At 33.7% G+C, this 22,614-nt stretch overlaps 2 protein-coding genes across 3 annotated transcripts in view; one reads left to right on the forward strand and one right to left on the reverse strand.

Annotated features, from left to right (window-relative positions):
* Positions 1 to 14,316, reverse strand: part of Mib1 (mind bomb 1) — a 157,451-nt gene extending 143,135 nt beyond the window's left edge. Inside the window, exons 1-10 of the mRNA XM_026631753.2 lie at positions 14,083 to 14,316; positions 13,775 to 13,970; positions 13,328 to 13,524; positions 12,726 to 12,893; positions 12,299 to 12,406; positions 11,758 to 11,943; positions 10,680 to 10,847; positions 7,092 to 7,236; positions 6,676 to 6,857; positions 5,726 to 5,995 (exon numbers count right to left, since the gene is read on the reverse strand). Of these exons, the coding sequence (XP_026487538.1) occupies positions 5,726 to 5,995; positions 6,676 to 6,857; positions 7,092 to 7,236; positions 10,680 to 10,847; positions 11,758 to 11,943; positions 12,299 to 12,406; positions 12,726 to 12,893; positions 13,328 to 13,524; positions 13,775 to 13,970; positions 14,083 to 14,193 (1,731 nt within the window). The 5' untranslated portion in view covers positions 14,194 to 14,316. The remainder of the gene's footprint in view (positions 1 to 5,725; positions 5,996 to 6,675; positions 6,858 to 7,091; positions 7,237 to 10,679; positions 10,848 to 11,757; positions 11,944 to 12,298; positions 12,407 to 12,725; positions 12,894 to 13,327; positions 13,525 to 13,774; positions 13,971 to 14,082) is intronic.
* Positions 14,317 to 14,727: 411 nt separating this feature from the next.
* Positions 14,728 to 20,709, forward strand: LOC113394444 (CDK5 and ABL1 enzyme substrate 2). Of its 2 annotated transcripts, XM_026631756.2 has the most exons (9): positions 14,728 to 15,164; positions 15,240 to 15,346; positions 15,437 to 15,620; positions 15,696 to 15,956; positions 16,254 to 16,289; positions 17,039 to 17,153; positions 17,351 to 17,541; positions 17,672 to 17,879; positions 19,380 to 20,709. In XM_026631756.2, the coding sequence occupies exons 1-9, from the start codon at positions 14,827 to 14,829 to the stop codon at positions 19,518 to 19,520; spliced, it is 1,581 nt and encodes a 526-aa protein (XP_026487541.2). In that variant the 5' UTR covers positions 14,728 to 14,826; the 3' UTR covers positions 19,521 to 20,709. The 2 variants fall into 2 exon arrangements, with proteins under 2 accessions (XP_026487541.2, XP_026487542.2); XM_026631757.2 differs by lacking the exon at positions 16,254 to 16,289 and having other exon boundaries at positions 19,380 to 20,706.
* Positions 20,710 to 22,614: the final 1,905 nt, after the last annotated feature.

Here is a 22,614-nt window from a genome sequence, read left to right on the forward strand (position 1 = left end):
CTCCTAACTTAACTTCGATAACAACTCACATCACGCAAACTCTTCAAGTACATTTATCATAAACTTTAATATGCATACGTCTGGAGAATTATTTGAAACAATAAAATATCACGAAGTGATTTTCGCTATGGCAATGTTCAAGAGACATGATTTTATATAAGTATTCTTACTTTTAAATAATCAAGTTCTAATACACAAAAAACAATGTTGTATGAGATCGACGATCAATTGCCTTCAACGTCGTTTGACCGATTACCATGTTAAATGGCATATTTGTTTTTTTATCACAGAGATTTTTATTTTGTACTTTCCACTTTAACTCACCAATAGATGGCGCTGTAGCATATCAACTTTGATGCTATTCAGCTATCAATATTTTCAAAAACAATTTTTTGAATTCAATACAATTTGAATTTAAATTATTTGAAATAAACTGATTCTAATAAGAGCTATTTAATAATTATAAAAAGAGGTGTCTGGATGCTGAATGCCGCTGGAAGCAGCAGTGAGCGATCAAACGGGAGACCGGAATGCAACAGCACTCTAACTTTATTAAGGACGAGAAGCCAGCGCTGTCACTGAATCAAGGTGACGCGCCTTCACAATGCCCTATTCAGATTTAAATAGCTTTACGCCCAATTGCGCTTCAATATGGCGCAAGCTCTCAGATAGTTATTTCATTAAACAAAGATTTCAGAGATAAGTTCACTGCACGGAAGGGAAAGTGCCTTAGGCGTTTAATTTTGTTGAAAATTTGAGAATAAAGCTTCGGAGATGAGCCAAAAATTAGTTTAAAGAAACTTCATTATGAGATCAATTAGGAACGATAAGTCACAGCAAGTTGAAATTAAGTTCTATTAACACAGATAAGTTGGATTGTTAATTAAAATGATTTATCTAACAAAGTGTACAAGACCCCATGTGACAAAGAAGTAGCATATGGGTTGCTATGAAAACAGTGGTAGGCGACAAGTTGGAAGGGAGGGGCCTGGGTCGACGTAAAGTTTGGCAATTACGGCGACCGCATGTCTGAGAGCGTCGTCTACACTCATTACAGACTGAAACTGTACTTGTCTATATTAAAAGTACAAATGATAATAAGACTACACGAAGCAATACAATGAAACTTTATTCTGATATTATTCATGTATAAAAATTATTACTTCAACGTACTGAATGACTTAATTGTATAGAATTTATTCTAAATTGAATTTTCAAATAATTAAAGCGAGAGATCGATTCATTATTTCTATTCCGTTTTATCAAATGGAAACTAAAAATAACAGATGAACACCATATAAACTCCGCTAGACTATTCGACGTGAATGAAATAGACGTGCTTCTATAGAAAACGAGGTGAGCGGAACCAACTAAACGAGTAAATAATTTCAGGAATATTGCGAGCGAAACGAATTCCGTAATAATCCGCCCGACTCGAACGCATAAATTGCATGCACTAGCTTCGGTCAAAAACATATTTTTGGTGAAAAAAGAAACGGTTGTTATTTTTAGAAAAAATTTAACTACATAAAGCGTCGACCTATCATTTTATTTCTGGTTTCATGAATTAAAATTGACATAAATTATAAGTACTGATATATGTATGTGAAAAATCAATCACAATACAAAGCATTATATACGTTTTTTTTTTCAGTTTCCATTGAAACATTGTAAAATAAGGCTTATTACTCAATAAAAACTATATAGGTAGTAAAAGGCGTGGAGTTCCTAGTCGTTGAATTTAAAGCAAGATAAAATATAATTTCATTATATTTATTAACACACCTACATAGACTTGGTCGTACTTAGTGGTTGGTTCACCACTCACTCATCATATATTCTACTGCCAAAAACCAAAAGTATTGCTGTGTTCCAGTTTGAATGGTGAGTAAGGCAGTGCGACTAGAGGCACGAGGGATATAATATCTTAGTTCTCAAGGCTGAGGCATTGGTGGTTAATATTTCTCACAGTGCAGTGCTAAGTGCTATGGGCGGTGGGGAACACTTACCATTAGGTGGCCCGTTAGCCAGTCCGACTAACTATTAAAAAAAAAACGTGTGCCTTACGGACGCCCGACAGAAGTGATAGCTTAAACTAATCTAAGTTGAACTACTTAACATTGTAATTGTTTAACTTGAGAAAATCTTAGGTTATTACTTTTACGTATATTTAAAAAAACAAAATTCCTTCCAACCTCTGCCGTATACGTAAGACAAAGGGAAGCAAGACAGATTGGCAACGTAACGCGTTACGTAACGAAGTCATCACTTCAAAAACTCACTATCGGTAAAAAGAGAGAGAAAGTTACTCTTGTTTCTTGCCGATTCTTCTCGGTAGGATCTACAATCCGAACGGGCGGTGGCTTACTTTCTATTTAATCAGATATGAAGCAGTTTCAAAACTGCTTATATCTTAGTTCAACAAATAACATTAAAATTTTGATAACTTTACTTAATTTAGTATATAATTAGTTTCTTAGTAAATCATGAAACTCGAAATGTAAGTTAAACCTTGGGATTGAGTCGTTACAACTAAACCAGATAATAATCGTTAACCCTTGAATGTAAAATTGTATTCTGATCTTATGGGTTACTGTTTTAATCCGGTACTAGTTAAGCCCGGTTACCGTATTAGGGTAGACTTTGTATATAGATATCAATACTATTCTGGATATTGCAAACTATTTTGTTGAAGGGTTTTGGTAAAGGTTAAACCCTTCCCAGCCAACTTCAAAAATACTCCTACTAAATTAATTTTATAGTTATGAATAAAATGTGATTATTTTTTTAGTATATTTTTTAAAGTTTATAATGTCATTGTCTTAAACTAAAAGTTGTCGTAAACTTGTACGTAAAAATATTAAATAATTATTTTACCAACAAATTCCTAAAGTTATATATGAGAGACACAAATTCATTTAATCACAAAAATACTGTTGTGTAACTATTATAATATAAAGGCGTTGTCGTATATTTTAAATCCGTTTTATTATAACTACCGAAATAAACAATCCATTTGTTATAAAGCAGACTCGCTATTGAAACATCGATCACGATATTACGATTTTAATTAAAATATATTTATAAGTAAGTTCCATACAAATAATACTCAAAACATGTCATGGTATGGCAGAGTTCTATCCAATTTAATTTGAATACTTAATTAAAACCAAGAACAATGATCGCAAGAGAGATGTGGTTAACGTAAAGGTGAATACGACTTTAGGGAAGATTTCATAGAATTAAGTAATAAAGCATATTATTAAATAAGACACTTCAAATAAAGCTTTAATTTAGAGCATAATATGATAGCAATTTATTTCATTAATGTTTTATTTACATACGACCTGCTTCGCGTGGCTTCACGCGCGTCAACGTTACTACTCCGTGTACTTTTTAGCTTTACACGTAGGTGATGTGGTCCTTACAAAATGTATCAATAAATGTGCTTTCCTATTGCAAAATATATTTCTGAACTCGGGCATGTATGTACATCTTGAGTTTAGCACATTTAATTGAAAAACAAAACTCTTCAGCTTCATATAATACAGGTAGTATATGAATTTATTTTAGATTGCTCAAAAGATGAGTTACGAATACTTTTAGATCACGTGGTTTAGGTGTTGTTCTGAGTCAAGAAATCTATCGCAAAAATATTTTTATTAATGTTGCTATAATCAAAAAGTCCCTTATAACAATTCTAACATTAGCAACCTGTAAATTTCCCACTGCTGTGCTAAGGCCTCCTCTCCCTTTGAGGAGAAAGTTTAGAGCATATTCCATCACGCTGCTCCAGCGCGGGTTTTTGGAAAACAATTCTAAATTATATGAAATGATATGATTATGAAAGGATACAAAATAATTAATAAAGAAATTACTTCGTATTAATGAATAAAATTAGAATAAATATATAATTAATTGAGTTTATATTTCCAGTCAGTATAATCAACCATGGTGATATTATAATACAGAAGATTTTTTTATCGTTTTCCGTGATTTACGTAATAACACTAATCCCAATGACAAATTACCCACGATCGGTCATATTTGCAAAGTGGACGTAGGCTATAGCGCGTCGTATATCATGCTTATATACGAGATGTAACTGATTATGCTACCGATGTCGGAGAGAATATCATCGATCCGAGCGCGTTATTGGCAAACATTGCCAAACACTGACAACTACAAACAGATACAAAACTTTGAATGCAGGATTTATTGACCTTAAAATGTCTACCAAACGAACTTAAGTTCGATTTATTTGTACAGTATTACGTATCTATATATGTATAATAGGCAAATACAATAGTTCAGTGACCTTTTCAGCTGTTTTTTGTTAAACGCTGCTGAGCTTTTATGTTGTCATTTTTTATGAGATCGAAAGTAAAATAAAAAATGGGTCTAATACGTTATATTCTTTGTGCCTGTGACTCCACTTGTTATGTAATGATAACGTTTAAAATTAATATTTTAATAAGAATTAATAAAGTAACGTAACAGCTTCTAAATTTCCCATTGCTGGACTAAGACCTCCTCTCGCTTTTGAGGAGAAGATTTGAAGCTTATTCCGCCACTCTGCTCCAATGCGGGTCGGTGTATACACGTGTAGCAGAATTTCATTGAAATTAGACAGGTTTCCTCAAGATGTTTTCCTTCCCCGCTAAGCACGAGATAAATTACAGACACAAATTAAGCACACGCAAATAAGTGGTGCTTGCCTGGGTTTGATCCCGTAATCATCGGTAAGATGCACGTGTTCTAACCACTGGACCATCTCGGCTTATTAAGAATTTAAATTAACTGAACTGTATATCGATTATTTTTACCCGACTCTAAATAAGAATAGCTTTCTACCTTTGGCGCTATTTTATTTATTATTTATATCAATTTAAAAATGTTACAGTGACTTATGTATAAACATATACTGCCAAGTTTGCATATACCTGTTATTGCTTTGGCATCGTTTGCTTGGAGGAGGGTTGGGCGAGCGGGCGGGCGGAATTTTCATGACATAATAAGCTACATCTCAAAGCTAATGCAACAAATAATCGTACTATTCGTAGGTTATTTTCTGGCCTATGCTAGTTCTAAAACTATAACTCTCTGTCGGAATAGTGGATTTTCGCGTAAGCGAAAGTCAAAGAACAAAAACTCTAGGTCTAATATTGCCTATAAAAGTACATTTAAGACTTTTCTCGATCTGGATTATATTATAAATAAATCAGACCGTTTACAAAACCCGAGGCGTAAGTATTTCTTTTTTTTTTATGTTAGAGGTGGCAAACGAGCAGGAGGCTCATCTGATGGAAAGTGACTACCACCGCCCATGGACATCTGCAACACCGGGGGGCTTGCAGGTGCGTTGCCGGCCTTTCAGGAAAGAGTACGCTCTTTTCTTGAAGGTTCCTAAGTCGTATCGGTTTGGAAAAACCGCCGGCGAAAGCTGGTTCCACAGAGTGGTTGTGCGAGGCAGAAAATAAATAATTTCGTATAATATTTGTGGGTTATAACAATTCCAACTTGAATTATCATCACTTCTCGTGCGTTTCGTAGTACATTGAATCAAAGTAGTCTGTACATTGAATCAAAAGAATGATGAAATCCTGGATTTGAAAGCAGACGTCCTGAAGAAAACGATCACCAGAAGATAATGTCAACATATTCCCCATCCGTGAAAATGACGTCGTGACAAGACCGGTTCATTTGCGATACAACATAAACTAACCTGAAGGCTCGGATGCACGCCAAGCTGCAGGAGCGTGCGCACTACGGCCAGGTGCCCCTTGTTGACCGCGATGTGTAGCGGCGTCTGTCGGCGGCGGTTCCGTGCGTTAAGGTCTGCGCCGGCGCTGGCGAGAACTCGTAGCGCCGCGGACTCGTCTCCGAAGGCCGCGTGGTGCGCCGCGCGGTCGCCGTCGCGGTCCTCCGCGTCCGCCTCTGCGCCCGCCTCCACCAGTGCGCGGACAGCTTCCACGTGGCCATTCTGTGCCGCCGCCTACATCGACCGATACTGTATATTCTAATAATAATAGTCCTGCTGACCGATTCTCCGACAACGCCAAAATAGTCAATTCCAATATTGTAGTGCAAATTTTTGAAAAATACAGACAGATACTTAAGACAAGACAGTTTTTTCCGGCATCCGTATCAGTGTAGTAATACAATCGGATAGCAACCTAACTCAAGCGCAGAAAGATCAGACGTTGGAACGTGGGTTCGATGTGCTTCTCGAAAAGCAATATTGTAATAGCATCGGCTTCCTATTTCTGAGCTGTTGCTGAAAATTTCACGACATAAAGCCCAAACAATTCTACGGGTCGTATAAACCACCCAGACCGACGAGGTAGTATAGGTTATAGTATAATTACTAAAGATAACTTATCTATAAATACATCCGATTTATTTTTACTCCCCCGGTGCTCCAACTTACAATCAGATCTGATAAGAATTTACAATTTCGTATTCACAAGGGGAACCCTTTTAGATTAACTTCTACATTAGTAATTTGTCTAAGTTCAGTTTCTGTAACAATATTTACTAAAAAGTATAATAATTTCATTTGACCTTTGTCCTTTGGACTTTACTGTCCTTGCCCACGTTAAGTCGCTATCTATTAAAAATTACATCAATGTTAAAGACGAATATATTATTAACTGTTGTCTCCTGATGGCTTACCTGCAGCGCAGTGTGTCCTCCGTAGACGCCGTTGACGTCAGCCTGTGCGCCGTCCGTCCGCGCGAGGATGTCGGCACAGCGCGCCGCGTCGCCGTTAGCGGCCGCTTTCACGAGCTCCTCGTTCGCGTCTCCCGTCACGTGAGTTTCAAATAATTTTTTCAATAGGACTGACAGACGATCTCCTTTAACAGGTGAATTTTATCAATACTTCATTTTAATTGTTAAAAAATTCTGTGCCATTACAATATTTTTAGACAATATTTTATATTTGAATGATGCTATGATATTACTAACTTAATATAATCTGTACTAGCGAATAACCCTATAAATAAATCAACTCATGTCATAAATGGCCTCGAAACATGAGATAGTTTCAAAAGTACCATCGATATAAGTCGAGGCAAAATTCAATATACCTGATGAATTCCCTGGAATGCTGCCATCGAATGACGCCACTTTATTGACCGCATTCGGATTGTAAGTCCATGAAGTGTTGCAGACTTCTACTTTGAGATCGTTATCGTGATATATTTGCTGCACGCGACCAATTTTGCCGAGCGTCTACAACAAAAGTGACTAGTTTATCATCATAGCAGTACCATCGCTTAAACGCTTGATACATGACAGTTTTGATAAAACAAAAATTGAAGCATTGATGTATTTTTAAACATTTTAAAATACTAATATTTTGTCTTTTGTAAGGTACGATTGTTTTTATTCCGTATCAATTATAAATTGTATTTGTGTTAGGGTTCTTTAACTCAAAATATAATGTCATTTAGCGTCGTTAGCCTCAAAGTCCGACAACCCTCTGTCCCAACTAAGGGAGTTAGAATCCTATGTAAATAGAATCGTTTTATCTAACATTCTCTGTGACTTAGAGGTTTACATTTTGTTGACAATCAATTAACAATATATCGCTGCCATCGTTTATTTTTTTTAATTCCAAAATAAAATGAAAGAAAATTGCGTGAAAGTAAAATATTATTCTACCTAACAAATGAAAAATAAATATAGTCATTTTAAGATATAATATTAAAATAGAAATGAAATGCCATTAAAACTTATTTCCTTTCGTTAGTAAAAATATTTATTATAACATACATAACAAAAGCCGTATTTATGCTTGCGGCCGATCAAACAATGTCCCAAAAACTTAGAGTGTACAATTAATAAGTTTTGCCTTCTCCATTGAACGACTGAATCAATCATTTTCTTTAATATAATGTTTCCAAATATTTTTCATATTTTACTTATGATTCTTCTCTTGCGAGCCAATTCTTACGGTACTGCGCTAAGCGCGTCCATTGTTCTAAAATCATCTAAGCATCGAAGGAATAGGCGGCCCACTGGATTCTCACGTGACACTTTGGTCTACCTTCCTTCTTCCCGCATCGCCCATCTTCCCTGTACACTTCCCAGTCTTAGAAATTCGTTTATCATGTTATTGTATCGAAATCAGACGATACACGAGCAACGACAGAGATGCTTAGCATAGAATACTCCATTGCTCGTTTCCTCTCCTCCTTCGTTCAATTAAACAAACCTTTAATGACTTTTTTAATTACACATGTTAGGTCATCGTTTGCGTTTTTCTTTCGGTAAATTTAAAATTTACTAAATCTTGTACAATGTATTTCAGCTATCTCTTACCAAAGATTCTTATTTAGTTAGTTTATGTAGGTTCTTTTAGATGTAACACAGTTATGGGACCGATACAAGCAATTTTTGTATGCACTATATCCCGACACTCATTATTTTATAACTCTAATCCAGAATGAGCCGAGATGGCCCATTGGTTAGAACGCGTGCATCTTAACCGATGATTTCGGGTTCAAACCCAGGCAGGCACCACGCCACATGTGTATTCCACCAACCCGCATTGGAGCAGCGTGGTGGAATATGCTCCAAACCTTCTCCTCAAAGGGAGAGGAGGTCTTTAGCCCAACAGTGGGAAATTTACAGGTTGCTAATGCTAATGCTAATCCAGAATACATTTTAAGGCTGTTTTAATGCATGTTATCGCATAATATACAAAATTCGATTTCATTTTTAAAATCTGTTAAATTTAAATATTACAAAAACTTCTTTTTTGCTCATTATGCTATCTATAATTTATCTCAACATACTCGACAGTAAAGGAAAACCTGTATATGACCGTAGAAAAAAAAAACTGCCACAGTGGATCCACCAACCCGCATTGAATGTGCCGCAAACTTCTACTCAAAAGAGAAGCGACCTTAGCCGATCTTTGGAACATGACAGGACAGGTTCACCTGTTGTATCTGATGTAGAATTTAAAGTTATTTTGAAGAGGAACGGCAAGTAATTCAGTATTGCGTATTGAATTTATGAAATCATTTCAGTAGCCGAGGCGAGTTTGTCGTCGCCGTCTACGTCGTCGTTTGTCCCGCTGCCGGGCAAACCGCACGTGACTCAGTTCGAAAAGGTTGCATCCCATTCTGATCGCGGCTGGACTATATACATGTCGTTCGTTTGTCAGGAACTGACGGTATCGATAGGTACTAAATTATAAGTGAAACTTCTTTAAAATCCTTTTGATAACGAAGAAATGAAAATGCCTCACGAAAAAGTCAACCAAAAAATAATAATAATTAAACCATTAAGTTTCATTTCAACCATGTGTGAATTGCACAAACACGGTTTTTTTGTAATTAAACTTATTATTATGCGAGCGAAAACTATGCAAATTATATTATATAAGCTAAGAAATTTCGTATAGAATCTAACACTGTCTAAATGTCCACTCCTCCTGGTATCATAAATATAATTTCCTTTTTCACGAAATTTCACAGACTTCCGAAGTTATTCCACTGACAAAGCCTCGGATATTATGTTTTGAGTGTTGAAGTTGATGGGGCGTGTCTATACAAACAAGTAGATGTTCCCTGTTTCCATAGACACGCCCCCTTAGATACGGTCACAGCAAAAGGCAGCTTTCAAATCCAGTTATCTTCGGAGGGTCACACTGCGTAATGTCTCCATTTGACACACTGTCAAAACAATACTAGCTCTGAAAAGCATTTCGTCATAAATCTCGAATGCCTCAATGTTTTGTGCGCTTTGTCTTCGGTGATGGTGTCCTCTTTACCGATGTTATTATGGTGGTATACTATCTAGCTCAGCGTGACACGAATATGACTATAATGCGCATAAAAGGATAGGACAAACTTGGTTTATAAACTATTTTTAATCTGTATATACATATTTTAAACAGTAGAGAACTCCAGCATTGGTGTCCGGTGTTTACTTTACATAATTGTACAATATAGTAAACTACTTTAGTTAATTGTAATTTATTCGCGAGAAAATACATAAAATTTTGTTCGGATGATATTTACAAAATAATTGAATATCACATATATTGTCATATAACTTTAGTGTAGTATGTGAGCATAAGGAGAATATTCATTAGATGTAGTCATCAATAAAATAATAAAAGAAAAAGGCTCTTCTATAACAATCCATTACTAAATTAGATATTCAGTATATAAATAATTGCTTTTCAAATTGTATTGAAATTAATCAAATTATTTACGTGTCTTGTAAAGAGAGAACATTAAAAATGTATATATTCGTCGAATTCACGAGGTTGTATAAATAAACACGACCCAATTACAATTTATCGTAGAGGTCCATCCTCTGCGGATTACACAATTCTATTTGTCTCTGTTTGTACTTGGGCCTGTAGTAACTTACCACAATGAAGCGCAGGCACAAGGGATAGCATCTTAATTCCAAAGTTTGATTCCGTAATTACGAATGAATGGTTAATATATTGGTGTCGATGTCTATGGGCGGTAGTGAGCATAAGCAGACCCATTTGCCAGTCTACCGGATATTATAGAAAAAAAAATGACGATTTTTATTTCGCTACGTCGAGCTAATAGAGAAATAAAGTTTGGTGGAAGTCTTTGTCACGATAAAAGTAACCTTTTTATAAGAGGATTTAGATAGAACAAGTATAGCAGTGGGATAGTCACCGGCGCCATGGCCTCGGCCCACTCGCCGTGTCCGCGCTGCAGCAGCTTGACGCGCTCGCGGTCGGCGCACACCTGCACGAGGTCGCCCACCGCGAACGCGCCGCCCGCGCCGCCCGCGCCCCCCGCGCTCGCCGCCGACGTCGACGCGCTCAGCGTGCCGCTGCACACCTGCGTGGACCAACCATTATGTGAAAGAATTTAACATTTTATTATTACAGATCCGACCACATATTCCGCACGGAACAATATTTTAATTGCACATAATTTGGAATCGGTGATATTTTTTACATATAATCTTTTTTAAGAGGTATTTCCGACTTATTGTGACAAAAATTGAGATAGTTAATATGCTTGATATAAATACACTCAGGAATAATGTAGCTTTCTATAATTGATTTTTTTTTTTAAATGGATTCGGAACTTGTTCCGAAGATAACCTCCTTTAAAGTATTTTTATCTCTTTATAAATACAAGTATAGATTGAATTAAAATTCGGATTTGAATTATATGATAACGTTTTTTCTACTTTCGTACATCTGTGCCTTCGTTTCCTTGTTGTTGGTATGTTGGTTGGTCACGGTTCCGTTACATTTCTGTTTTATCTTAATTATTTACATTTACATAATAATATAACTTTATAACATATATAATAACAATTAATATATTTCTATTACCTATGCAGATTTAATATATGTTACACGTTTGCATTGAGTAACGCATTAGTGTGCGTGACCTGCCCAATATCTTTATAAATAAGGGTATCTCTACTTGAATATATAAGCAAAGAGTATTTATTAAATTAAGATATGCAGAAGCAGACCGGCGGAAGGATGGTTTACAGATATGAATGCAATCTCAGATCTTGTACTCGACAAATATTGAATAAAAGTTATATCATTAAAAAAATATCGTATCTGAAAGGTTCTAGTTGCTACGTTTAAGTAAAATCTACGACCTAAACTAATGATAGCTTTACAATAAATAAATTTCGATTCTCATACGCAGGCGCACGCACACATGCATATAAAATCATAAACTCTTTCAAATTGAATTATAATTAAAATGTTTATTAAATTACCTTTGTCAATACAGCCGGGTTAAAGGTCCATCGATTACCGCTAGGGTAGGTGACCACTATGTCGTGGTCCTCATCTATTCCCACGACAGTGCCAGTGGTACTGAGACATTCAAACATGCCATCTGTCCACCCTCCATGACCATGTTGTAATGATTGAACTATTTCCAAATCTAAGTCTACATTCACCTGGAAAGATCAGAAAAATTGGATTTAAGTTTATACACTCTTTATGATAAACTAAATGGAAAAAACTATTTTTTTTTTTAAATAGACTTTAGCTTTGGGATAAATAAAACTGTTTTACATTAGAAAAATAAATAAAGATAAATTAATTTAAGTAAATAAAGACTGCTATGTATTAAAGTACTTCCTTATTATCCAAAACCTGTTTATATAAAAATGTAATGCATACTTAGAATATTTATTACATGTTTATTTATTAGAAAATTTGATAAACCAAACAAAATATTTTATAAAGTCCAAAACTTGTCACTCAGGACACTTTCCAAAATTTAATGTCAAAATTAACAATGAAACTCACTTGGTCACCAACTTGTAATCCATGAGGCCCTGCACGACCAGGACCCAATTCTCCCAAGAGTGGTAAGTGCTCTTTATAAACATTCTGACCCTTTACATCATTCAAAACCTGAAATATACAAAGATAAAATTAGTTCCAAATTGTTGATGAATTACTTTTTCTATAGAAAAAAGATATTTTTTTTGGTTACAGTAACTTTTAAAATCTATAGGTTATAAAAAACTTTAATTTTTATTGTGGCAATGACAAACAAGAACTATGCTTTGTTAATATGAACTTTCATATGCCTTTATTTTCTGACTGTACCATTTTTTAGAACAGAAAAATTAGCTCCAAATGTCTTCAACATAAATGAATATACTTCTAAATAAAATTATGACAGGACCTTCCAGTCCCATTACAAATGAATCATTATAAATTTTATTACCTTCAAATCAGCCATGCCCTCAAAGCCAACTCTGTAGAGGTTTTTGCTTCCATTGTCCCAAACAACATATGCTGCTGAACGTGGACTGGCTGCTGACCAATCTTGAACCTCGTTTACTTTACCCCTTCTGCCATTTCCACCGTCTTGATCTTCCCACTGCCAATCCACCTGTGATAATATAATTAGAAATTAACATAAAAACCTAAATAAGTTTATGATGGATAGATTTCAAGTTTTCATTCTAAACCATTCTATTTCTTATGTACAAAAATTTGATGCCTTACACATTAACTATAAAAATGAACATATTTTTTAAATATTATATAAAAAGACTTGAATATATGGATAACACAGTATAACCCTGATAGCATTTTCAGTAACTCAGAAACAAAAAACTCTTCATTAAATGCTGGCAAAGTTTTATTTAATCATAATATGAAACCAACAATTTCAACTACTTTTGACTATAAAATATTAGCTGTTTATAAAGACTAACCAAGCCTATACTTTTTTATGGCTTGTTTTCCTTTTGAAGTAATTATAAAAATGTGTATTATTTCTATTATGAGTACTAAATAAGTGAGTACTTATTTATAACTTACCCCCCTCACAACTCTTGCTCCTGGAAATATTCCTTTAACAGCTTGTTTTTTGCTCTTTCTCCGAGGCTCAACAAGACAGCGTTGTGCCCCAGGAGCACTGATACGGTAAAATCTATGCCGCAAGTGATGCTTATCTCCATGATAGCAAACTGAGCATAAGTCATAGTTACTGCATTCAGCACATTTCCACCTTATTCCTTAAATAATAAAATAGCAAATGTTATGTTGTTGTACTCATAATTATGGAGGGTTTTACTGGTGTATTTTGAGAAGATATACTTGCTAAATTATATAATTTGAATGGCTCCAATAACTAAATCATATTGCTATTAATTATCTTATTATTGATCTCCATTGACAGTGGATAATTAAAATATCAAGACAAATATGAAAGATTATATTATATTTACTTTATATAGTAAATAAATTTACTTCAAATCCTCTTACCAAAAATTGGCTTTTGTCGGCAAGTATCACACATTGTGCTCTCATGTTTGACACCTGTTGGAGCACTATCAAAGATGCGTAAATCATAAGCTCCTGAACATCTGTAATTTGCTGCAGTTCCATTATCCCAAACGACAACTACTTCTTCTGGAGATTCAAAGTTTCTCACAGTGCCAACATGGCCCTCTCCACCATCCTAAAAAAAAAAACATGTAGATAAGTAAACATTGTACATTAAGCCAATTTTGATAGTACGCAAAATAAATAAAATATATGTAGCTCCAGGTAATGGGAGTAATTCAATCTACCTGTTTGCCCCATTTCCAATCAGGTCCTCTAATAACTCTTGCTCCAACACCTTCCATCATAAATCTTGTGGCTCTGGTGGCAGACGATGAGCTAGGAGTATTAGGCTCCATCCATACCACAGTAATTATGATCCAAATAAAATAGCGGCTTCCTATGTCACTTCTCAAACGATATTTAGATTTTAATAACAGTAACAGACAACACAGTAAGGCCAAATAATTATGACACTGACAAATGACAACATAATTTTGACAAGAGTTAATGACATCTTCCTTTTTTATTAAATACCTTTTATCAGCAAAAGTGTAAAATTATAGAGCATAGTCAAACTGAGAAAGATAATATTCAAAGCAATACAAACATTTTTTACTTAAGTTTCTCTTTTTATATTAAATTGCTGTAACTCTATTACCAGGCTCAAAATACAAATGCTAGTTTTCATTTAGCAAATCTTTAAAATACATTATTACATAATATACCTTGATGTGATATATATATTTTTTTGATGATTATGGCGTACTTGTTATTGGACGATGTACAATGCCATTAGCCAAATTATTTGTAATTGCCAATCCATAACAGTAATAAGACGGTAAACACTATTAACATACGGTAAATACTATTGAATCTATTCTAGAGTCTAATTGTCAGTTGTCACTAACAGCTGTCATTATTATTGTTTAAATATATATAGTATTTTATTTTTTATTGAATAAAGAAATACTTCTTTTTCTATTAACATCATGTCGTATAATCGTAATAAGTATGAGAAAGCTCGCAGGCGACTTGCCGCTGTGACTTTTTTATCAAACATTTCCTTAGATGGCTCCTTCAAGGATACGGAATTATATCAAATTGTTGATAAAAAGGCAGCGAATATCGACAAATGTGACTGTGAAATTAAGGATAATCAGAGCTATAATCATAAAGATGGCTTGCGCAATAGCGTTCGAAATCGTACCAAAACACAAACAAGTCCCGTTCAAAAAGCTAGTGGCGATAATCAATCATTAAGTTCAGATTCCGAGCAAGCCACTGCAACCCCAGTTAAGGGACTTGGTTTCAATTCGTATCGAGAAAGGTGAGTATTTTTGTACGATTCTTAAAAAATCTGTAGTTTTTCGGGAAATATACTAATTCATAATTATCTTATTAGATGCTCATCTGGGACTACAGAACTATTTAAAGATAGACATTCTTCAGTAAGGGCTAGAAAAGTTGTTAGTCAAGATGAGAAAAGCAGCTCTGAAAGCTTGAATTTTGGTAAATAAACAAATTATAATTAAAAGAAAACCTTATGCTCAATTATTAAAATAGTAATTTTCTATTTTAAAAATTATATGTAATTTACAGGTCGTTTTCGTACAAACAGTACATGCGTTTCAGAGAGATCTGCTTATAACAAGGAGCTAAGATTTGTTAAACCCATCAAAGGTGTTTCTTTTAGGGATGAGAGACTTGCATTTGTTCCTGGCCAAGGTCCTCCATGTGCTTTGTTTAGTACAATACCTTACTCTAAGACAATCAAAAGTGCACGGTATGTTATTTATTCTTAAACTTTAGGTATTCTAATTCAGTATTATATAAAAATAGAAATATTTATATTTTATAGCTCCGATTTAAGGAAGGAAGGTGTCAGAAGACGCAATACATCAGGGCCTAGGCCTCTAGCTGCTATCACAGACAATGGTATTGATCCATTTGACCTATTAGGTCTAGAAAGAGAAGAGAATGGACAAGAAATTTCTTATTCAAAGTTATTGATACCATCAAGAATCTGTACACGAGAACAATACAAAAAGATGTATGAGGGAGATTTCAGTGACAAAACTACATGGAAAATTATGACTCGTCATCCCCATGTCATTGCAAGGTAAACTATTAATGCATATCAATAATTTAAATGTGTGTATTTTCTTTCACTAAATGTCATAAAACTTACGCATGTTTTATTGTTTTCATTGCCATTTTTTTAATGATTTATTTTTAAACTTGAGAGACATGAATAAGGCACTCACAAATCTTACCATCATCTTTATGACAGAGATAAATTAAATAATACCTAGTTTTGTATAATATATATACGGTAATTTTAAGAATTCCATGTTGCTTTGCCGTAATGGAGTACTACATACCATCTCTCATGCCATCACTAACATTTAAATTTCAGGACTAAGTTATTGACGAGACACAAGGATAAAAAATGGTAAACAAGAAAAAGAATAATATTTTGTAATGCTAAGCTAAATATAGTTCATATTGATGCTAAACAGATTCACAAACACAAAATTTGCAATAGTTTATTTCAGATAGCACAACCTAATAGAGAACAGCTTTATTTAATGCAAGTTCTTAAGTTAAAGTCAAGTTCAAAAGACTTCAGACAGTTATTTAATGCAAGTTTTAAATTAATGTAATTTTAAAATCTTGCCTAATATTAATTGATTCATGAACCAGTATCACCATTTATTTATCAAAATAAGTTTCAGTCTGAGTTTACACTTATTTTAAATTTTAATAATTAACAAAAAAAATGTTATTATTGCACTTACTTAAGCTGTACATTGTAATATATCACTAATGTTACAATAACACAACACACTCCTCATACTATTTGGAATGTAACAAGTGTTGCAAAAAGGATTGTATCATTATTTTTAAGTTATTATTAAGTTAGTACAAAGGCTGTGGATTTGGGGATAAAATATAATTGTTAATATAGAAAGCTTTAGAAAGTAGTTATACTAACATTAAATATTAATAACCTAATACAGTACATACTACTAATTTCAAAGGTTCAGAGTTGGACACAGTTTTAAAGCATGTTAACACATTATTTTCCAGTTTTTTTTAGTGCATGTATATTTCATGACCCATGTATGCCTTTAGTTATGCCTTAATGCATGATAAATGATAACTCGAGGGCTCATAAAAAAATATTCATTTAAATTTTAGGTGTTTTTCATATGAATCTTCCCAGCGATCAACTGCAGCCTCATCTCCTCCTCATTCAACAATAGAAAATAAAACCTTTGATTGGGATGAGACTGCAATTCTTTCTCAAAAATATGTAAGTTGAGATTTATCATAAATATAAATTGATGTGAAGGATGTCTTGTCACAAATTATATATGACACAGTCAATTTATTTAATAGTTGAATATGTATTTGTACCAAAACAGGAAAATAAGTAGGAATAACCTGTAAAAATATAATTTTTATAGTTATGTAATAGTAAAGGAATTAATGTACATGTAAACTTTATAGGTACAATACTGTCCCAATGTTCTTGATGATCCTGAATTAATTGCGGGAAAACATAGGACCCTACTTACTTTTACTTCTTACATGACGTCTATTATTGATTATGTCCGACCTCAAGATTTGAAGAAAGAGCTGAATGACAAGTTCAGAGAAAAGTTTCCTCATATCAAGCTCACTCTAAGCAAATTGAGGAGGTAATATTATTTTATATATTTTATTGTCATATTAAAATTTACACAGCATAAAGGAAAATAATGAGCGTATTTGGATAACTGCTACCGTATTTAATGACGCCTAAATTTAACATTATATAATTTATTTCAGTATAAAAAAAGAAATGCGAAAAATAGCAAAACACGACAGTGGGGGTATAGATTTATTGTCTGTGGCTCAAGCATATGTTTACTTTGAAAAACTGATACTCGCAAATCTCATTAACAAAGATAACAGGAAACTCTGCGCCGGCGCGTGCCTATTGCTGTCGGCCAAACTAAACGATGTAAAGGGTGAAATGTTGAAAGCACTTATTGAGGTAACAATATTTTTATTATTATTATTTTTATAAGATTATTTTCACTCACATATTATTATGTCTATATGGGTTTGGAAATTTATCAGATGTTACCAATGATTTTAAAAAGTACAAATATGTTAAAACCTAAAGAAAATAATGTTGTAGCAGCATTTATAAGATTTTTTTTACATTAAATGTATGTAACATTTCACTACACATCTGTATCCTATGAATTTAAAATGATAGCTATAGCCTATTCCCACAACAAGAGGACAAAAGCCACATAGACCACATTTAACATCGTATAGACGCCATGTCATTGATATTCTTTATGGATTTGCGATAAAATGGCGTTTTGAACGTCGGCGAATTTGCTATAGGTAATTTAGAAGTAAAATGAATTGGATATAAGTAGTTAATCAAGATTAGTAGAGTTCAATATAGCTGAGTTAATATGGAAGAAAGACGTAGTCTTAGGTTTGTTTATATTTATTTATTCTTCTATTGGAATAAGCTATAGTGTTTGTCACATATGTGACGTGACAAATAGATAGTAGACACTACAATTTTACGCGGTAGCTACTATGCTCTTATATACAAACAGTTCGTTATTTGAAAACTTAAGTATATGATTATTTTATTATTTCAATACAATTTCTTTATTTGCATATGGATGCTTGATTTACATGAGATTAAACGTTATTGATATTACGATCGACCTTACAATCTGTAAGATAAGACTTTATAGATCAAAATTGATACCTATGCAAATATTTTATTTTAACTAAATACAGTTAAATTAAAAAAAACTTTGTTAAAAAATATACATGCATTTATAAATAATTACTTATTTAAAAAACTCGGTGTTTTATAAAATAAGTTAATTTCTTTTTCGAATGGAGGGAATACCAACACTCCATTAAGATACGAGTAAGGACGTTTGAGTATTTTAAGTTTATCAAAAGATGGCTTACATGACTTAGAGCTCAAATGACATATGACGCTAATGTTTTTCTTTTGGCATTTAAAAACTCTCATTCTATTGGTGTCAAATACTTGGTGTGCATAAGCGTTACAAGCTGTTAGTACCGCTGACTGGTTAACTACTTTAGACAAGACACAAATTTTCAACGTGAGTTTTCCAATCATTCATTCCACCTGAAAATTCCACACTGAAATACTCGAGCGTGTCGAGGTTTTTTTCAGTTCACCTTAATGTCCCAGTCGTACTAGACAAAAATTTTCGACTTTTTAAAACCGTCCTACCAACATTTTATTAATAAAGAAAGTTCGTCGTATCTTTTTAAAACTTCGACTCGGATTTGAAGTCCGGGATCTGCAGCTATACGAGCTAGTCACAAGATAACTGATTCTATTTTATATTATTTAATATAAAGTTTGTCTATACCTTTAAAATATAATGACGAAAAGTCGAAACGTAAATAACAAATACACGTTGCTCCATCGGACCCCGGACGTCGAATATACTATATTTTATAAATAATATTATATCACCAGCGCATCGAAACAACGTTCAGAGTGAACAAGAAGGATCTCATAAAGTTCGAATTCGCCGTCCTCGTGGCGCTGGAGTTCGGCCTGCACGTGCCACCGTACGACGTGTTCCCTCACTACCAGCGCCTGTTGCACGAGTCCTGACCCTGGCGCCGGGTGACCCTCGAGTGCGCGCGCGCGGGCCGGCGCCGCACCAGCATCGTGGACAACCTGCGCCCCGGCGCCTGGATGTAGCCGCGCCGGCGCGGCACCAGCCTCGTGGACAACCTGTGCATTGGCACCTGGATGTAGCCGCGTTGGTGCCGCACCAGCATTGTCGTGGACAACATGTGCGCTGGTGCCGGGGTGAATCCGCACGATAGGGGTCCGCAGTCGAGCACGACATTCTTTGAGTAGGTACTTTATTATTTATCATTTCATTCATTGATATTTCTATAGTTTTAATACAATTTTTATTAGTTTTCGTAACTTCAAGCAGGGTTTTTGTTAACATTTATTTATCAAAAGAATAAAAACTTGTAAATTTTTAGTACACACCCTCCATAAAATATGAACGCACAATTAACTTTGTGCCGTGTTCTTAAGACCCCTCAGCGCACATGGAATTGTCTGTATTTATAACAATATATATGAATGAATAAAAGTTCTATATTTTCAATATATAATTATGTTCTTTAAAAAAATATAGGAAAGGTTGAGGTTTGTGTGTGTGCCGTTACAGTATTCTTGCACATTACTGCACTATCGTAAATAATACATATTTTTAAATTCAAATTTAGAACAGGATTTCAATTTAAAGTGCCTTTTACGAAAGAATTCCCCTAATATTCTCCTCAGTCATTCGATGAAATGCTGCCAACATATTTTATTTTGAGTTTAAAAAAAGGAACGATAAGTACTAAAGTTTGACCGGACCTTCGGCTTCGACAACCTTCGACCAAAAAAACCATCTTCGTGGGCCGAAGCTCTAGCCTTACCCTTAAGTTTCTAGAAAAATCTGAAAATTAACAAATATTTGCGTAAAAGGGCGATGGAAGAGTCACTCACTCACTCAGATTCGCGCTAGCTGGTCTCCATCGCCTGTAGTAAATCAAAACTAGCTCGTACGCTAATATGATTATTCAATGAATGTAACTTTAACAACGTTCTTGAGTAGACTAGTTACAAATATTCTGTAGCGAACTTCACTTAATGTGTCCTTATGTTAAGTTAAATGATTGAAGCTTGTTGCCGGTAAAATATCTGTTTATTTATAATAATTATTATATATTGTACATAATTATAACTTTCTTTTTTAATTTGCTCAATTTACCACAAACGTGCATTTATTAATAAAAAGTCTTTATTTGCTAGTCTATTTTCACACTACTCGAGTAAATCTGAAACTTATGTTGTGTAAATTACCTTTAAGTACCCAAATGTTTTAATTGATATTATGTCGCAGTGTTATTATTTTTGATAAGTTGAAGATATTTAATCTTGTGTTAAGTTGTTTAATTTAAAAAACATTATTTTATTCACTTTGAGCCAATTTCGAACTGAAATTCTTACCTTTCGAAACAGTTATTGGGATATCGACTATAAAGCCAATAAAGTCGCTCGGGAAATGCGAGTGGCACCTGAAAATAAAATGGCAAAAATTATTTTCAAAATTTTTATAAATGTCTAATACACTAATATCTTCATTTGGATCATTCAATATTTCGAACAGCGTCATATTTTCGTTTGGCGTGGTTCGCGGTCCAATTTATAGTAGCTTAAAGCTTCGAATTCAATATGTGATGAAGATGCTTCAAAAACTTGTATACAATCCTCCCTAACATTATAAAGGGCAAAAAAAGGACCATATGTTCGTCTTTGGGATACAGATTGCTTCAAAAGTCAATTCAGTGACTAAACCGTGAAGAGTAACAAATAGACAGACAGAGTTCCTTGCGCATTTATAATATTAATACAGATAACAGGGACGAAAGGTGGTCTTAAATTTTTTACAGTAATACCGCCTCCGGTTGGTTATACTACTCATAGAATAATTACACCTAATAATGACAACATTGCACTTAAGACCGTGGGATTTCTTTTGTAAAAAAGCACTGTAGATGAAATTTTAGATATAGATTTAGGATAAATTACTCGCGTGATGCCAATTTTTCTTAATAATATTCTCTTGATTGAAACTCTATTTTGTTCAAGTAAATTCTTAGAAACTCTTTGAATCTTTTTCTGTAGCGATGACCAAAAAATGAACAGTAGTTCAACTATTATAGTTATCATTGGTATTACGAGCCTAAACCCCACTGTAGGTATTTCAATTCAACGATATTTACTTGACAATAAAATAACTGTAATCATTGTAAATAGGCAATCATTATATTTTTATCATCAATGAAAAATTATAATAATGTGTAGTATGTGTAGCGAATGTAAGGAAAGATAAAAGCTTATATTTTTTTATTTCATCTATTGAAATTATTTATTTTGTAATATAATTCACTTTTTGATTTATTTTAAAGTACACTTTATAAATAATTTATAAAAAAAAATTGCCATCTTTGTTTTTAATTATGATATGGCAACATAATTATAAATAATGATTTCTTCTTTATTTTTATTTTTAGCAAAGAACGTTTGTTGCTCATTAACAATGCCAAAGATATTTTGTTATAAAATTTATTTAATTAAGTAATTATAAATTAGCTTAACAATGTATCAAATATTCTGCTCCTGCCTTTATAAGCCTTGTGAGATGATTGTATATAGGTAACTATTAGTTAAAATTGTAGCACAAACAAGTGTTAATAGTAATTTTAATATAACATAAATGTTTTGTAATAATTTCAGTTTAAAAGTTCCATCGCGTGCCTTTTCGTTTTTAAATTATACATAAATTATTCTATCTGTATCATAACCGCCTTTTAGGTATAAAAAGGTGATATTTTATTGTTAAGGTGTAATTATGCAGATTAGTATTATTTTCTGATAGGGATGTATGTTGGCCGTCCGCGTTGGTACCACACATGTGTCGGTTATTCTACCACCCAACAGTAGTACTTAGTATTCCAGTTTTGTATGACCGACCCAGTGTTATTACAGGTACATGGAACTTAAAATTTTAGACAGGGTGCCAGTCAAAGATGATATTTTTATATCAGAGGAAAGTTTATAATTTTATATTTTATTGCCAATTTTTAAGTTAGTCTATCTCCCTATCTTTCCTACTTCGAATAAAAAATACGTT

Source organism: Vanessa tameamea, chromosome 4, assembly GCF_037043105.1.
Source record: "Vanessa tameamea isolate UH-Manoa-2023 chromosome 4, ilVanTame1 primary haplotype, whole genome shotgun sequence".
NCBI classification, from domain to species: Eukaryota; Metazoa; Arthropoda; class Insecta; order Lepidoptera; family Nymphalidae; genus Vanessa; species Vanessa tameamea.

Excerpts from the sequence above, each read along its gene's own strand:
- LOC113394444 (XM_026631756.2), top strand. The coding sequence starts at position 14,827 with ATGTCGTATAATCGTAATAAGTATGAGAAAGCTCGCAGGCGACTTGCC. Across the intron at positions 15,957-16,253 it reads CATCCCCATGTCATTGCAAG|GACTAAGTTATTGACGAGAC; the intron begins GTAAACTATTAA and ends TTTAAATTTCAG. Across the intron at positions 17,154-17,350 it reads CAATTCTTTCTCAAAAATAT|GTACAATACTGTCCCAATGT; the intron begins GTAAGTTGAGAT and ends TAAACTTTATAG.